General features: G+C 37.4%; 1 protein-coding gene across 3 annotated transcripts in view; it reads right to left on the reverse strand.

Moving 5' to 3' along the window:
- Positions 1-19119, reverse strand: part of PXDN (peroxidasin) — a 107070-nt gene that overhangs the window by 14631 nt on the left and 73320 nt on the right. For 2 of the 3 annotated variants that reach the window (XM_058177772.1, XM_058177763.1), the window contains 6 exons: positions 16608-16764; positions 15013-15121; positions 14256-14413; positions 7657-9160; positions 4474-4608; positions 3243-3451 (listed from right to left, as the gene is read on the reverse strand). In XM_058177772.1, coding sequence (XP_058033755.1) covers positions 3243-3451; positions 4474-4608; positions 7657-9160; positions 14256-14413; positions 15013-15121; positions 16608-16764 — 2272 coding nt within the window. Of the gene's footprint in view, positions 1-3242; positions 3452-4473; positions 4609-7656; positions 9161-14255; positions 14414-15012; positions 15122-16607; positions 16765-19119 lie in introns of those variants that run through there. The other variant, XM_058177780.1, reaches the window with a different exon arrangement.

The following is a 19119-nucleotide window of genomic DNA, read 5'->3' on the forward strand; positions in this document are numbered from 1 at the left end:
CATAATTATGGGGAACGCTTGCTAAAGATGAAGTAAGCAACAACATTGGTCTATTTTTTTCTAGGAAATGAGGCTCCTGAGAAATGTTGAGAAGTTGTGGAATCACATGGGATTTAAAGTCTCTTATACCTCGGAAACCAGAGAGGCAGAAAATAGGACAATTTCTGTGCATATTAACTATCATTTTTGGATCAAGAACTTCATTCGTCTGCTAACAAGCAGCCATAGTTTACTCTCCTATCTGTATTCAATACTCCTCACTGATTGCCCTTGTAAGTTCTTAAAGATAAAGGCTTTTAAAGTTTTTATTTGAGAAGTTAGCTGCTAGGTCAAGGACCCAATTCCATACAAACTCCTGCCAGATTATTTGAGGTATGTGTTCTAGGTTTGGCTGATACACTCCGCCATGTCCTAGACGTTTCTATCTCAGAAATGTAAACTCGCTGAAACTTAAAGAGCAAGACAATGGGAACTAACATGTTGCCTCAGATTGAAATGGTGTTGTTTACATGCACAACGCCTAGGAAACATCTACATCATACAATGAGTGGTTTACGTAGGGATTATAATACATCATCCAGGCGGTCTCCCAGGAACCTTCAAGGGAGATGTGAAATCAGGTCTCCTCGCCTGACAGTTAATGGGAAGAACAATTTTATAACTAACTTTATCAGACTTGCCTACACAGGATGTTAAATACAAGTAGTCCTCAATGTACGACAATTGAGCCCAAAATTTCTCTTCAATGGCTTTTGATACTATTGCCCTTTCTGTAGCAACTTTGTATGCCAAAGGCACTGTAGTATAATGCTCAACTTTTACTAATGAGAATGTGTTCAAAAGATAGGATTGAATATCACTTTCTTCATCCTATTGCAATTATAATTCCACAGTCCCAAAGGTGCTTTTCCCAAAGGCAACTGGTCATTTTGCTTTTCTCCTTAAAAATGTTTCGTTTGTCATCCAAGATGAGGACTGAAGAAGCTTCTTGGATGGGGAGAAAAATATTTTCAAGGAAATCAAAAAAAATTCTGTTCTATGAGAAAAAAAATTCTCTCTTACTCGGTTTGTTCATCAAAATGTTCCACTGACAGCACTGTTCTGGGTAGTCAGAAGTCTGAGCAAACGTCAAAGATGTCTAACTAGGTAGATTTGTGACATGAAAGCAGAAACTTGAGGCTTTCATACCACAGATCAACCTAGTTAGACATTCTTGATGTTGAGCAGAAGACAGAGTACTTGTCAGGGTCACAGACAAAAATTAGACAAAGCTGGAAATACTAACCAACTATCACACAGAAATAGACCGTTTTCTGGTTTGATTATTATGCAGAAGAAAAGTTCCTGTGTGTGTTTGTCTCTGTATTGTTATGTTTAAGCTGGCACTTGCTTAAATGTTCCAAAGACGAAATATTTTTTTAAAAAAATCATACTTTAATACTGAACCTGGAAAAATATTTAGGAGTAAAGAAACAGGAAATAATAAAAACAGATATCATCTACTTTACAAACACAAGCATAAATACAGCATAACTGAATAAACTGTGGAATTTGAATTATACTAAACTAGGAAGTGCTTGTTCACAGAAATTTGTATTGTAGTATATTTTCACACACAAATAATCTAGTTAATAATTTTCATCACAAATTCATTGTTCCAATCGGATAAAGATATGTAGGTATTAGATAGTCACAGCTATAGATACACACTTTCAAACCACTCTCAAGCTGTTGTCATTACACAACAGCTAGCTATACATTGAACTGTATTTGCTTCATCTCATAATGGTGAGTAGTTTTTACCGATTGCTAAAGAACAAACCAAAGCCACCAGAGACAGATCCAACTAGCAAATTTAAAGCACTCTAAAACTTTCCCAGTTCAAGGAACTTGGCTGCTTTTTAAATTGAGTTCACACCTCTTCTAATTCAGACCTTGTTCAAAAGAGTGGGGGGTGGGTGTCTTAACCTGTGCTATGATTCTGCTATATTTCCCATAACTTTATCCCACCCAGGGAACATCAAAACATACCTCCCCCATAATTATGGGGAACGCTTGCTAAAGATGAAGTAAGCAACAACATTGGTCTATTTTTTTCTAGGAAATGAGGCTCCTGAGAAATGTTGAGAAGTTGTGGAATCACATGGGATTTAAAGTCTCTTATACCTCGGAAATCAGAGAGGCAGAAAAAAGGACAATTTCTGTGCATATTAACTATCATTTTTGGATCAAGAACTTCATTCGTCTGCTAACAAGCAGCCATAGTTTACTCTCCTATTTGTATTCAATACTCCTCACTGATTGCCCTTGTAAGTTTGTAAAGATAAAGGCTTTTAAAGTTTTTATTTGAGAAGTTAGCTGCTAGGTCAAGGACCCAATTCCATACAAACTCCTGCCAGATTATTTGAGGTATGTGTTTCTAGGTTTGGCTGATACACTCTGCCATGTCCTAGACGTTTCTATCTCAGAAATGTAAACTCGCTGAAGCTTAAAGAGCAAGACAATGGGAACTAACATGTCGCCTCAGATTGAAATGGTGTTGTTTACATGCACAACACCTAGGAAACATCTACATCATACAATGAGTGGTTTACGTAGGGATTATAATACATCATCCAGGAGGTCTCCCAGGAACCTTCAAGGGAGATGTGAAATCAGGTCTCCTCTAAGACAAGAACAATCAATTAGATCTGGGCATGGAGAGAAGAAGCCTGACAGTTAATGGGAAGAACAATTTTATAACTAACTTTATCAGACTTGCCTACACAGGATGTTAAATACAAGTAGTCCTCAATGTACGACAATTGAGCCCAAAATTTCTGTTGTTCAGCAAGACCTTTGTTAAGGGAGTTTTGCCCCAATTTACGACTTTTCTTGCCATAGTTGTTAAGTGAATCACTGTAGTTAAGTTAGTTACATGGACGTTAAGTGAATCTGACTTCCCAATTGACTTTGCTTGTCACAAAAGGGGATCACATGACCCCGGGACACTGCAACTGTCATAAATATGGATCAGTTCCCAAGCATCTGAATTTTGACCATGAGGATACTGCAACGGTCATGTGAAAAATGGTCGTAAGTCACTTTTTTCAGTGCCGTTGTAACTTGGAACGGTCACTAAATAAACAGTCGTAAGTCGAGGACTTCCTGCATTTCCCGATGTTGTTTTATTTGAAACCTGTAAGCCTTGCTTTTTCAAAGAAGAAAAAAAGAAGGAGTGGTGGAATATGTATCGCTTATACCTTCACAGCAGTCTTGCCACATCCTGAGATCCACCTTAGGAACTTCAGCACAGCTTCCATAACCATGTGGGAACTCGGCCACTCTAAAAACATCACGTTGCACTCTGGTTATGTTGTCCCCATTGTCACAGAGAATTCTTGCAAGGGACGACTGCTTGATCTGAGTCAACTGAGCTGGAGTAAACACACCCGGGTTCTCATACCATAACCTGTAGTCTCACATGAAGTAAGAATAAATTCTTAGTCAGTATCCAGGGTAACAGAAAAGGATTCAGTACTAAGAAAAGGAAGGAATATATTCACATTAACAGACCATTTAAAGTAGGGTTGTATTTAATGGCAGAATTGCTCATTATACTGCCTTTTTCTCTATATATATATCGTTACTGTTTCTGATAGTTCTTGAAAAAGTGTTCTAAATTATTTTAAAAAACATACCATCTTTCTAGTTGAGACATGCTTTTTGGCATTATCTGAATAAATCTAAACACCTCATCGATAACTCAAATGAGTTGCTAAGCCTCACTATGCCTTCTATCATGCTTTTGAGCAGCAAAGCATCAATGTCCACAATGACAATATAATGGCATGTAACAAGGTATTCTTAACGAGAGCTTTGCATGCAAAAGCTTCCATGTAATCCTAAATCCTGCACACACAGTGTGGTGGCACATGGTCAGAATGAAGTGTTGCAGGCTAATTCTGCTCATTGCCAGGAGTTCGATCCTGACCGGCTCAAGTTTGAGTCAGCTTTCCATCCTTCGAGGTCAGTTAAATGAGGATTCAGGGGGGCAATAGGTTGACTCTGTAAACAGCTTATAGAGCGCTGTAAAGCACTATGAAGCGTTATATAAGTCGAAGTGCTATTGCTATTGCTATTCACTTCACACAGTAAAATATATACTTCTAAATACTGAGACTTCTCTGCTGCCGATTCCTGTGGCATACTTGTGAAGAAATGGCCCTTCACAAATGAGGATCCAGATTGTTGGGGGCAATAAGTTGACTTTGTATATAAATATACAAATAGGATGAAGACTATTGCTAACATAGTGTAAGCCGCCCTGAGTCTTCGGAGAAGGGCGGGATATAAATGCAAATAAAAAAAAAAAGATAGTGTGAGTTGCAAAGGGAAGGATTGCTCACTGTTGCTGTATGTTTGGTTCTAGGTTGTTATCTTCTGACTGGAACTCTTCGAAGTGTAGAATGACTAGTTTTATACCAAACTTACCTGTCTCCATCTCGGAGACGTTTAAACTGTGTGCTCAAGAGACACATCAGTGTAGGTCCCAACCTGCTTCCAGGAACTAGATCTTCTAGTATAAGAGCAGGAAATAAATCTATGTTCAGTGGTGAACCATATAATCTATACAAGAAAAATAAATGATTGCAGATGATCCAAAGTATGAATTAAGTGTTATATTGAATTTTAAAATCTACAACTAAAAGATATTATTTTGGATTTGTTATATCTTTTTGCTCGAATTTTTACTTGCCACATTTGCTATGAGTTAATCTGAAACAGTGGTCACTAGATTTAGTTCTGAATCTACGAAGTTCAAAACAAGCAGTCAGTGTTTTCTGCACATATTACAGAAAGACTATATTTGATCCTGCGTAGAATGCAACTGTCTTCAAAGAGAGAGATTAACTGCATACTGTAGAAAAAAATAGTGGGCTCTCTAGCTTTTTAAAAATGTTTTCAAAAAGGTAAAGAAGGATCAATCTTATACAGTATAAACTGATTTCCAAAACATGGTTCTGTACATCTGAATGGCTGGTACAGAATATGATATCCAACATAATAAACTTTGGTTGGTTCAAGGAACTTTCTCTGTAGGTAACTTACTTCATCCAGGAAAACATCTGGCAAAATCTGTACACTATCATTCTCCATATGTAAAGCTTGTATACTATATAGCCATCCAAATGTGAACACACTATGAACTGTTTTCCATTTAGAATCTCAGGAAATAGTTTGATTTTTTTTAAACTTTCAAAAATGATTTTATAATAAAATATTGGATGTGTATTGACTTACTGTCATGTATAAGAAAATAAGTAACAAAAAAATATACTCTACCGAATTCTTTCAAATCCAGGAAAATATTATGAAAACTAGAGAAAAGAGCTACAATGAAGAATGAGTTGATTATCTAAATCTCCCATTGACCATGAATTAAGGCCCTTAATTTTAGGGTAAACATCTGTTATATGAAAGCTTATCTGAAATTTAGTTCTTACATGGTTAAAAATAAACAATTGGATGTCTAGATGTTGCTGTTACCAAAACAAAAAACAGTTATCTCCAAAAGAGAAGAGAGTCTTTGTTTAAATAAGATAAACGTCACATAATCTTATGCACAGAGAGGAGGAGGAGGAGAAAAAGGCTCAAAAAATTTGACCATTCTTTATATGAACCACACTTGCACTGGACATGTGGCAGTTATTAGAATTTTTTCATCATGACTTCTTAGCTGCTCAGTAATAAATTCTACTTAATGTAACTTCATGGATTTCTGGCGGACTTAAATGTTTGTATTCAGCCTCCTGAAAAAAAAACTGACAGCTTGCGGACAGAGATATTTATATTCGTAGGCCCTTCAACTGCAAATGTTAATATTTCCTAGATCCCTTAGAAAGGTCAAGGACATGCTTGGATGGTGGGAGAGGAGACCAGCAATGCAGCATCTTCTTTGGAAATTGCACGGTTTACTTATTTATCTGTCCAATTTCTAGGCCGTCCAACTCCCAAAAGGACTCTGAACAGCTTCATTAAACTACAAACAGGAAAAATGTTATATAAGAAGGAAAATTGCCCAAGGGAGCAGTGAAATTAGCAATCCCCCTTCCCCCGCAACCTAAAGGAAAACACCAGACATGCTACCCAAGGCCTGAAGAAAGAGCCATGTTTTTAATGTTAACTGGAAGAAGAGCCGGGTGGAGACCAAATTAATCTCTGGATATGGATGCTGTTCAGGGGACACATTGCAGACCTGCTCCCTGGGTCCCTCTAGGTGACATGTTTAATTACAGGGATCAAGTCTGTCTTATATAGGACAGGCAAATACTACAGGAAACAGACAGTCCTGCAAAGAATTAGGTCAAACAATGTAAGGCTTTATAAGTAATCACCAATCTCAAACCCAGAAATTTACTGGTAAACAATGCAGCTCAGAAAGCAGAGAAATTACCTCTTTGCTTTTATAGTACAAGTAGTCCTTGATTTACAACCATTCATTTAGTGACTGACATTACCATGGTACTGAAAAAAAGTAACTTATGACTGATTTTCACACTTACAACCATTGCAACATCCCCATGGTCACACAATCAAAATTCGGCCTCTTGGAAACTAGCATGTATTTATGATGATTGCAGTGTCCAAGGATCATGTGGTCATCTTTTGTGACCTTCTGACAAGCAAAGTCAGTAGGCAAGTCTGATTCACATAACACCTGCGCTACTAACTTAACAACTGCAGTGATCTGCTTAACAACTGTGGGAAGAAAGGTCATATAAATGGGGCAAAACTCACTGAACAACTGACTTGCTTAGCAATGGAAATTTTGGGCTCAGTTGTGGTTATAAGTCAAGGACAATAAGATGACATAAGTCTGTCATCTGCACCTCTATAACTGTCTGGTTCGGTTCTGCAACCCAACAAGACAGACACAGACTTCAGAGGATAATTAGAACTGCAGAAAAAACAATTGCTACCAATCTGCCTTCCATTGAGGACCTGTATACTGCACGAATCAAGAAGAGGGCCGTGAAAATATTTACAGACCCCTCACATCCTCGACATAAACGGTTTCAACTCCTACCATCAAAACGATGCTACAGAGCACTGCACACCAGAACAACTAAACACAATAGTTTCTTCCCGAACACCATCACTCTGTTAAACAAGTAATTCCCTCAACACTGTCAAACGATTACTAAATCTGCACTGCTATTAATCTTCTCATAGTTCCCATCACCCATCTCCTCCCACTTATGACTGTATAACTGTAACTTTGTTGCTTGTATCCTTACAATTTATATTGATATTGTTTTCTGATTGCTTATTTGTACCCTATGATTATCATTAAGTGTTGTACCTTAGAATTCTTGATGATCTTTTCTTTTATGTACACTGAGAGCGTATGAACCAAGACAAATTCCTTGTGTGTCCAATCACAGTTGGCCAATAAAAAATTCTATTCTATTCAATCTGTACATGAGAAGATTAAAACCTTCACCCAATATAATAAAAAATGGATTTGGATCTCCTTCTGAAATATATGTATGAAACCAATATATGGGAAGTTTCACATATACATCATACACTTCTGGCATGAATAGCTTCCCCTTTCTGTTAGAACATCTCAGTAACTTACCAATAGAAATAGCATTGACATGGGGAGCTTACCGTTTGAGTTTTTCTCTGATTTCAGGATTCTTTATTTCATTTTTTAGATCTTCAAATGTGTGTGTGGAAGACAGATTACAGTACACTCTAAATTCATGGTATGGTGGGATTCCATGATCTCTCCCTCTCTGAATGTTCATGGCAGCCAGATCTAGAGCTACCGCTCGTGCCATGGAGAAAAGCCTCTCCGTCAGTTCAGTGTTCAACAACTGAGAAGTCACACGCATCTTTCCAGCAGTGCCAAATAACCCTCGAAGGAGCGGATCGATGCCTCCTTCGTTTACAATCCGGAATGGGGAAAAGAAAGCCTTATGGAGAGAGATGTGGCCCTGCGGAATAGTTTCAAAATTCTCGTCCAACCGATAGAGGATGGGGTTGATCAACGTGTGTCCAAACCTAAAAGCTGCAGTTGCGAATTCGTTTGCTATGCCGGAATTAACATTGGGATCATAACCTTTATATTCACCCAACATCTTCAAACCTACCACTCCCAGGATTTTCGGCAGCCAGTGGCTGTAGGTTATATGCTGCATCTCCGCACCAACAATTTTACGTGTTTCGTGATATATTGTATCGCCATCCCAGTGTGGGTTCAGCTTCAGTAATTCAGTAGCAATCCTGTTGTGTTCCCGAAACCACAGTGTGTGCATACTGGTGAGTCCCAGTTGTTCATTGGCTCGATGGTCTCCAGCTAAGAAGCAGGGAATTGGGCTCTCGTTCTCATCCCTCATACACTCTGTTGGAGGGCCAGTCGCAAATGGAAGGAGAGGTTTTCCGGATCTCTGCACAATGCCCTGCCTCAGGAGGCCCCTGTGGCTTGCCAAGTCCCTGACCTCTTGTGCTTCGTGCTCTGAACTGCCATATACATTGGATGCATCAATGTACGAGGTCAACTGATTGATCTGCTCTCGTGGGTAGACAGAATTCATGAGAAGGGAGGTCATGCCACTTCCACACACAGGACTGGAACGTACAAAAAACATGCACCGTGCTCCATTTCTGACCCGAGGATCGTTAGGTGGGATCATAATAGAGAAACAAGGAGGGTCATTGGTACAAACTGAACTGCAATGCTGACCGTCTGAAAATCTGGCTTCGCTTAGGGCAGCCACCGTGGAGTCAAGGTCATGATCCAAGAATTGGCCCCACTGCATTAGCATATGACTGAATTGGTCGTCTGGAGTTATTGTTTCAGTCCCTATTAACGTAGTTGATATCAAACGTGGCATTGGGAGCGTATATCCGTTGTAATGTCGATTAGGTCCGATGCCCCTTGGCAGATTAAAACCATTTTCATAGACTGATTTCAGCATTCGTTCAAAGGCCGTTAGAGAGGCTCCCCACATTGGATGCTGAAGATTATTGCATGTGCCATCGTGCGTTCTGTATTTCTGATGGTAGCACATGTCTGAACAGTTATTCACACGCCTATGGGCAGTGCAGCCTGACAGGTTAGCGATCAGATTCAAGTACTGCGGGGACACCAGATCATTATAGTGATAGCCTGAAACAGATACGGGAGAGAAAAATAAGTTATAAGTTTATTACTATAAAGTAATAAAGGCAGGATAAAAATCAAATCAATCAAAAAATGCTATTAAAAGTAGTGAAAAAAACCTCAAATACAAACATCATGCCATTTTAATCAGTTTATTAAGCAGACAGAATGACTGGCTAAAGATCACCTTGAGCAGGCGTTCTGTATTTTAAGGTCTTTTAGTTCTACAATAACAGGAAATGAGTAAGAAAAATAAATAAAAAATTGGGGTGTAAATTAAGTTTGCAAGCCAGTATGAAAATGCTGAAGTTTAATTTCTACTTCCGATGATATCCTGAAAGGCATTACTTAATGTAATTCATTTATTGGTTCAAAGACTATGGCGGATCAATCAAAATTATTTAACTAGCTGACAGTCAAAGTGAAAACAGTGCCCTATAAAATTGCTACTCTGCTAAAACTGTTCAAAAATGATATGAAATTGGCCAGAAAAAAGGGATTCAAAAATATTTTTGCAGCAAAGATTAATTTCTTGACTGTTAAGTAAATTACTGGAAGAATGTGTTAGGAAATGTTGCCAATGTAAAAACTCCTGGACAGAATGCTGCCTCCTCAATCCCCCCCCCTTTGTAAAAATAGGCGAGATCTTTACTGATCCACAACTTTACTTATATGTAAAGGATTTCTGCCTGGAGTTAATAACCCTATTGCCAAGCAAATCTTGTTATGAGGCTCCTTATACTGTGCTTGGGTACGCATAATGGGTATGATGAAGACTGAAGAGGAATTTAAAATCTAGCTATCATGAGGTAATAAATGAACAGTATTAAACCTGAAATTAGTTTTTACCAGGATTATACATTAACATCAATAATGTTAGTGATTATTTAATAAGGAAATTGCATTAATTTATATTTTTTTAAAAAAATAGCGCTGCTACAGATGCATTTATTTTGTTTTTGGTTTTTTTGCCAATTTTTTTTTTTACAAGCATAATAAAAAAAAATCATTGTGAACAAATTATTGATCAGGTACATCTTTAAACATATCAAGTTTCACCTAAGTTATAGTCTAATACAATGTATTTTCCTTCTTCTTCTTTAAATTCAATTATTTATTTGCACACAATCTGATTATAGAAATAAATCAAATTCAACCCATTCAGGAAAGTATTTAAATGAAGCCTAGTCCCCATGCTTAATTCCCTTCAACATCATTAATAAATTCTATTTACATTTTAAAATTTCACCACTCTCAGCTTTATATCTACATTACTAATCAGAGGTCATCCTATCTAAAATCTCTTTCTTAAAACTGCCCAGAGATCACATAGACAATTTCATTCTTCCCTTCGTCTTCCTCTGCCGCTAAATCAATAACACATATTTAAAATTTTCCATCTAATCCATTTTAATATCAAACAAAAAATGTAACATTTGCAAGGGTAGTCACTAATTATTTCCCTCGGTTATTCCCCCCAAATATTAACTATTTCCTTAGAAGTTTTATCAAATCCTTTCATTACCTTACTTATTTGTAAGAACAAGAAAAAGAACATTTTTTCTTCAATATAATAACACTCATTTCCCTCTTATCCCAATTTATTCTAATATTTTTCCCTCCATTTCCCAAAACCTCAATTATTTTTATCATAGAATAGAATAGAATAGAATAGAATAGAATAGAATAGAATAGAATAGAATAGAATAGAATAGAATAGAATTTTTATTGGCCAAGTGTGATTGGACACACAAGGAATTTGTCTTGGTAAATATGCTCTCAGTGTACATAAAAGAAAAGATACATTCATCAAGGTACAACATTTACAACACAATTGATGGTCAAGATATCAATATAAATCATAAGGATTGCCAGCAACAAAGTTACAGTCATACAGTCATAAGTGGAAAGAGATTAGTGATGGGAACTATGAGAAGATTAATAGTTGTCACTCATATTTTAATACAGATATTAACATTTTCTAAAGTAAATTTCTTCAAATTTTCTAAAAGCAGCCATTAATTCCTTTCAAAAAAATGTCATGTGTCTACATCAGCAGCGCCTTCTCCGTGGGATAGTCCACTATTCCATTCTTACTTTCTTTTTTTGCCACTGAGTTCTTCGTAAGTAAGGAATTCTCCGCTTAAATCAACAATCCAGACACACCATCTAGAAATCTCTTCTAAAACTGTTGTGTGGTCCCAATGACATCAATCCTCATGGGAATAGTCACAAGAAAGCTATTCGACTCTTGCTATTTTCCTCTGCCTCTAATTATAAAGGCAGCCATAAGTTCCTTTCAAAAAGAAGTCGCATGCCCACACCCACAGAACTTTCTCCATGGGGAATAGTCTGCTACTCCATTCTTGCATACTTTCTTTGCCTCTGGAGTCTTATTTAAATAGGGAATTCAATTTCTATAGTTCAAAGACACGCCTTCTGAAACTCTCTTCTAAAGCTGTTGTATAGTCCCAGCAACACCAATCCTCTAGCTGTCTTCTTCTGCCTCTAGATGTCTCCTTTTGAAACAGTTACTGCTCACAAATAATAGCTAGCCATTTTGGTGATAAAGTTCCTTTGTTCTCAAATGCTTTGGTACGTGGAGGTCAATTTTCCAAGATTTCCCCTTAATTGTATTTATTTATCTTCCAAATTCTTATGTTCTATTGATATCTTGAATATTCCATAAATTTAAAACAGAGGGATTTGAGATATTCACATAAAAAAACAGTTCAATAGCTTCTTTTACGTTTTTCTTCTATTTCTTTAGTTTCCAAAATAATCCATTAAGACTTCCAAGAATCTCCAAACCATTGGTTAATTGGAAAAAAATTATTTTCCTTTTCTTTATTTAAATGGGGCTCTGCTTCCATTCCAGGCCCTATCTTCTCTCTTTCACTTCCCGAATGTTTATTCTCCAAATTGACTTTCACTTTCACTTGTTATTCAATTAGCCGCCAATCTACAAGTTCTCCCCAAAACTTGTGCCTATTTTTAATTCTTATTTTTTCTTCGTGAGATCATCACTCACCCGACTTCAACAATTTGTTTCTTGATACTTTTTCCTCCTGCCCGCTCTTGTAGCCGCCGTGGCTTTGGTGCAGCTGCCATGATGGACTATGGCGCTGCATTCCTCCCCGCTGGGTCGGGGGGAAAGATCCGGAGCTATGGGGAGTTTGCCATCTCCCCGTTCACTCCGGTGGCTCCCCCACTCTTTGCTGCCCCTATGAGGCAGCTATGGTCCGATCCAAAGTTTGGACGGACCACCTGGGCGGGGGGATATTGGCGCAAAACCCGGAAACATTGGGGTTTGCGACCGTCTCGCCCAGATGCATTTATTTTGTTTTAACAAGTCAAATATATTCTAACAATTTGGCTTTGGTTTTTATATATGCAATCATGTGATAAATAACTGCATAAATGATCTGTTCAGCTGCAGACATCCTTGGGAAGCTTATGTTACTCAATTTGGTGATGTTCCAAATTGACAAAGCAGATGCTCACAAATCTTCCACATTTTCTAATCTAGAATCTGAAGTTAAGTTTTAAGTTGTAGAAACAGTCAAAACACAAGAAATACATTCAGCAAAAGATACTTCTTTTCACATGCTGAATCTGGTTAATAACACTAGACCCATGATGGCGAACCTATGGCACGGGTGCTGGAAGTGGGGTGCAGAGCCATCTCTCCGGGCACACCAGTTTTCACCCGTTGCTCTTCCGGGTTCCAGAAGCACACATGTGCGCTGGCTAGCTGGCTAGTCTTTGCGTGTGCATGCATGACAGAAACCAGAAGATCAGGTGACTGGCGCACATGCGCATGCTGGAAACCAGAAGATCAGCTTCCCGGTGCACACACATGTACCAGGGAACTGTTCTTCTGGTTTCTGGTGCTCCTGCGCCCACGCGCTCCCATTTCGGCACTCAGTGCCGAAAAGGTTCGCCAACACTGCACTAGACTGTTTATTGTCCCTTTCATTTAGCTTCTCTAACATTTTAGTCTAAATCAAATACTTTGCAACTTATCTCAGAAGTATAGATAACAGCCAGATAATGGAAGAATGACTAAATAATTGCTTTTGAATTTTAACTTCTGCTGCTTCTAGAATTAAGCAGAAAAATCCAAATTAGGCTCATCCTAGAGATTCTACCTGACATATAGCAAGGCTTGGTGTTTAAAACACTGGATGCTTGTACATAACACCAAGACAAAAAACTGATATTGCTTTTATAAATACCAAAGCATCCATTTTTATTTGGGCTTTCCCAACAAAATGGCAAGACAGATTTAAGAAAGACTGATTTATTTTCTTTCATTTGAGATTAACGTCGTTATCAATTGTGTGAACCTAATCTTGAAGACCACAATCCTTGCTTCTGGTTATTTTCTGCAGTTTCATCTTGCTCTCCCCCCTTTCACATCCCTTGTGTTTCTGATTGTACTGGTATTTATAATTTAATCCCCCAGTTTTAAGAAAACCGAAAGCAGCTGGCCCCTTCTTTTTATACTTTACCCAGTGGTTTCAATCACAGAAAATCTATGATTCACTCCATTTTTTAGAAATCTATTTTGACTTTTACTTATTTTACAGAACAATTCTGAATTCAAGAACTGCTGACTGACATTAGAGATAGAGTGCAGATGCAATGGAACATGAAACAGAAAATGGTTATTTGGCAGATGCAGCTAAAGACTGGACATGTTACAAAAAGTTAAAGATGACACAGTAATCTCATCGGATGCAAAAATGAGAAGAGAAAAGAATGGAAAAGGAAAAAGTTGCTTATGCAAAATCATGTATCCCACTCCCTTCTGACTGCACATTTGATGGCAGAATTTTATGGAAAAAGCATTGCGGATAACATATTTCTCTCACTGTATTCAGTAGAGAGAAGAAAAAAAGACATTAAATTACACACATACCCGTTGTCACACAATGGGCCACAGAATATATTGGAATCTGGCTCTGATCACAGGAAATAAAACCTTGTATATACATTCACAATAGAGAAGCAACAATTCAGATGGAGAAGAGTGGTGGTAAGAGGTTAAATACCTCATGTCATGCACTCTTACAGTATGTAAAAGAAAAACACTCACTTGTTCCATTAAGGTCAACCATTAAACCATCTTGTACATGTTCCTGAATTAGTTGTAGTGTCCTTTCAAATATTTCTCCAGCTCTTGCTTGTTCAATGGTGTAAGGATCTCTTGGGTATCGAAATAGGGCTAGTAAATCATTTGGAGATCGAGGACGACTAATAAATTAACAAGAAGAAGACAAAAAATAAACATAGTGTCTAGAAGTATAAGATTAACTTAACTCTAGTTTTAATCTTAATGCTATTCAAGATTAGTAATAATGCTTATATTAAACATCTCTAAACAATTTACAAGTACATACCTCAAGTAATTATCCAGTACTGCAAGCCAATAAAAAAAAAGATTTTTTTTAAAAATAGCATTCAACAGCTGCTTAAGAGGAATCTTTTGTTAAGCCATCAAGGAATAATATTAAGTTTCAGTAACTTTCATTTCCAATGTTTAGCAGCCTTCATTTAAAATAGGCCTCCCCTTCAATTGGTATGACCCAATGGAAATAACCAGAAGACATGAAGGAGGAAAGTTCCAGCATCCAATGGGAAAAGAGACTACTGTCATCTACTATATTACACAAATACCTAACTGGTGTATTTGTGAAAGGATAGGAAACTGAAAAAAAACCCCAACTAAAATAATTATAAGAATTAGGATATTGTGATGCCAAGTCAAGATCAAGTAACGTAATCAAGTAATTAAGAGACAACCAATATATTATTATGATGTAAACAAATCTTTCCAATTATATATACAATACCTATCAAACAAATGTGTGCGTGTGGAGTTTATTGCTCTGTCAACAGTAGCAATAGCTTCAACAATTGAGCTTGCTACAAATGGATCTCCATTTCGACTCACATCAGGAACTAAAAAGAAAAAAAGGGGAAATTAAACATTTTTTCAGAGTTACACAGATAAGCAAAGTCTAGACATAACATTATTTTGGTATTAAAAATAAAATTCTATTTACAATTTTCTGTAAAATTACTCATCTAATGGGAATGTTAGAAAACTACAAAATTATTCTTTCACAACTGTAATTTAAAAATATAGTTTCCATTTTTTTTCCAGAAAAAAAATTCTTCAGAACAATCAGAATGAGTGAGTAAGCTCTCTAGCTACAGGATATGCAATGTGGAGAATTTGGGCTGCAATGCCCTTCAAAAGAATGATTGATCAGGAGCACTGAACAGGAGTGCTCACTTAAGGTGCAAAACGACAACCTTTTGTTGCATGGCAATATCTGATATACTATTAGATGAATAATATATCTTATATTATTTATAATATAAGCATAATATCCTTGTTTTCCTTCCTTTTTGTAATTTGCTGCCATTATTTAAAAAAGAAAAAAAATTGCAGCCATTATCCCCATCATACCCCTAACATGGGAAGAACTTATAGATTTTATGTCTAGAAAAACTTTTTTCATCATGCCACCTTTGAGCGACTGATTAAACCCACCAATCTATTGTCATAAAAATATAGTCAAAAACATAAAATAAAATATATTGACCTAGATAGTACTACAAAGGAAGCTAATTATTCTTAAATAAAATGATCGAAATATAAAAAATAGTAAATATGCAATATAGCAATATGTGTGGTTTTTTTGAAAAAAATCCTTTAAATCAATACAAGACAAACTAAATTTCAGTTAGTGAAGTAGTGAAAATAAAGCTGGGACATTTCTCCCATTCATGTTCATGGATTTCATGAAATATATCCATGGAGGTTAATAACCCCTTGCTTTAGACCAGGGGTGTCACACTGGCGGTCCGTGGCCCAGCTGCATCACGCCCACCCAACTCCATGAAGGCAAAAAACATTGCAATACATCATGTGACATCAATACATCATGTGACATCAATGTGATGCAGTGAGTTTGATACCCATGCTCTAGACAAAAGAAAGTACAAAAAAAGTGGAAAAGATAAAGAAATATGATGAAAATGAGACTTTTTCTGTCAAACATTTTGTTTTTGTCAAACATTTTGACAAATGTTTCTGTCAAACATTTTGTTTGTTTGGCATTTTTGTGTCCATTGATAAGTATAATTTCCCCAAAGCTTTTGAAATAAATTATTACACTGAACATTAAAAAATTCTCCATTAAACAATTATTTAAGTTCAAGATCTGTCCTTGATTTAAATCCGCAACCAACAAACATGTTACTCAGTGCCACTTTATGAGTTGTATTAAATAAAAGTTACTAAAAGAGAGATGATTATTAAAGTCAAATTTAATAATTTCTCCAAAATACCATGTATTACACTGATAATTTTTAATAATTCAATTTAATGCACACAATAGTTAATCTGCAGTTGTCTATTCTCATGTATAAATCTTACCGTTCACAGTTAGCACCATGCTAACTGAGGAATATCCAATCGTATTCCTTGCTACGCATTCATAACGGCCTTGATCTGCCGGGCCAACATCTCGAATAGTAAGAAATCCTTCAGAGCTAACATGGAATTTCCCACTTTCTGTCACCTGAACACCATCCTGTAGCAATCAAAAGGCCAAGATATTCCATAACTTGGACAGTGTTTTAGAAGAACTTCATTTTTTGAAGATGTTTGTTATGTGTAAATTTGGTCAAAGGAAAATGTAAATGTAAATTTCCAACTCTAACTGATAAGGAATTCTTGATTCAAATTCATAATCTGTATTTTCAAAGCCTAGCCATGTTCTAAAGCAGTGGTTTTTAAACATGGGGCAATGTGGATATATCCTGGGGTGAATGGAGCAATTTAGTTACTTAGTTATTTAGGATCTAGTTTGGGACTGCCACTGCTGAGAAGTTTGTGAAAAATAATCTGTTTTCTTTTTTGGGGATGTAATTATATTATTCAAGACCAGAAAAGGTGCAATTGAGTTAAACAGTTTAAGAAAGACTATTGTAAGATCTCCCAGGAAAATAGTAACTACCACTGATGGGATTACCACTTCTGCAAAACAGAAAAATGTGATTCCTTCACTTCTTCCTGCACTCCAGAATATGCCCTCCAAATATGCTCCTTTAGGAGAAAATGTTCTGCAGCAGATGCACCAAACGTAAGAAAATGGAGGAGGAAGGAGAGAAAAGAAAAAAAATACTATCATATGAGCAGACCTCTTGGTTTCTACTGAGTGCTTTGCAATCAGATTTAATAATGCTTCGAGGAGACTCATTTAAGTTAATGGTCAAAATTAGCTCTGACTGAATCCAATTGCCTTTAGGAAATTTAACCTAGGCAGAACTACTGTATATACTCGAGTATAAGCCGATCCGAATATAAGCCGAGGCACCTAATTTTACCACAAAAAACTGGGAAAAACTATTGACTCGAGTATAAGCCGAGGGTGGGAAATGAGGCAGCTACTGGTCAATGTAAAAAATAAAGATAGAGCTAAGTAAAATAACATGAATATTTATTTGAACGAAAAACAATAAAAGTGCAAAAGGGGGAAGGAGGATTCCCAGCTTTAGAAAATTTAGAACTACGCCGCCTTTGGTATGACCTGAGCATAGCTCATAAAATTATCTGCTACAATGTACTTCCTATCAATGACTACTTCAGCTTCAACCACAACAATACACGAGAACACAATAGATTCAAACTTAAAAGTGAACCTCCAATCTAGATTGCAGAAATTGTGACTTCAGTAACAGAGTTGTTAATGCCTTGAATGTGCTACCTGACTCTGGTCTCTTCCCAAAATCCCCAAAGCCTTAACCAAAGACTATCTAGTATTGACCTCACCCCATTCCTAAGAGGTCTGTAAGGGGCGTGCATAAGAGCACCAGCGTGCCTACCGTCCCTGTCCTAATGTTCCCTTTAGTTGTATTCCTTTATGTATTCAATTCATGCTTATATTTATATAATTATTTAATATGTATTTGACAAAATAAAATGAATGAATGAATGAATAGAATAGAATAGAATAGAATTTTTATTGGCTAAGTGTGATTGGACACACAAGGAATGAATGAATGAATGAATGAGTGAGTGAGTTACTTCAACAACATTGTCTCACAGAAATTGACAATACAACTGCAAGCATGAAAATGAGTCCTCCTTTAGCTTCCAAGGGACCAGGGTGCCTCTGAAGGTCAGTGCTCTAAGCACTAAGAACCCAGCACAAATCTAAGCCTGTATGCACACCAATAGTGAAAATACCCTGCACAGTGTCTCTTGGCAGAGAAGGTTAATTTTCATAGACGCTAGTGGCTCTTTTTTTTTTTTGGCAGGGCAATAAGGATCTCTAATATCATTAAACCCAAGTGTGAGGAAAAGACAGCAGCTAAAATGTTAAGGCCAGTTGTGTGACCTTCTCCAATACAGTTGGCCTGGCTGTTTGCCAAAACTTAAAACACCCTCCCATCCCCCTCCCTGCTAAAGCTTCTTTCTTAAAACAATTGTGGTCTTTGCCTTCATGTCGCTCAACCTTTCACCTGCCAGGTTCCTAGCTCTTCACCCTTGACCCACTGCTGTGTTTGCTTAGCATTGTGCCAATCGACTTTAGAAGTCTGTGTGTGTGTGTGTGTGTGTGAGAGAGAGAGAGAGAGAGAGGAGGGAGGGAGTGCAAAGGGGAAGGAGGATTCCCAGCTCTAAACAAAGGGAAATCCCGGAATGCCAGCGAAGGCGGTGCTCGCGTTCCTCCTCCCTTGCTCAAAAGCCCCAATAACCTTCACCAGCAAGGCAGACCCCACGGGAAGGAAGGGACGGGCTGACTCACCGAGCATCTGGCTGAAGAGCAGCTGCTCCAGGTCGCCCAGCACGGTGACTACTAGCTGGATCGACCTTCAGGAAAGCCTTCTCCTCCGTCGGGCCCCTTCCCGGCCGGTTGAGTGGCCGCTGGGGCTTTGGGGCAGCG

The sequence above is a fragment of the Ahaetulla prasina genome, chromosome 1 (assembly GCF_028640845.1).
Source record: "Ahaetulla prasina isolate Xishuangbanna chromosome 1, ASM2864084v1, whole genome shotgun sequence".
NCBI lineage: Eukaryota > Metazoa > Chordata > Lepidosauria > Squamata > Colubridae > Ahaetulla > Ahaetulla prasina.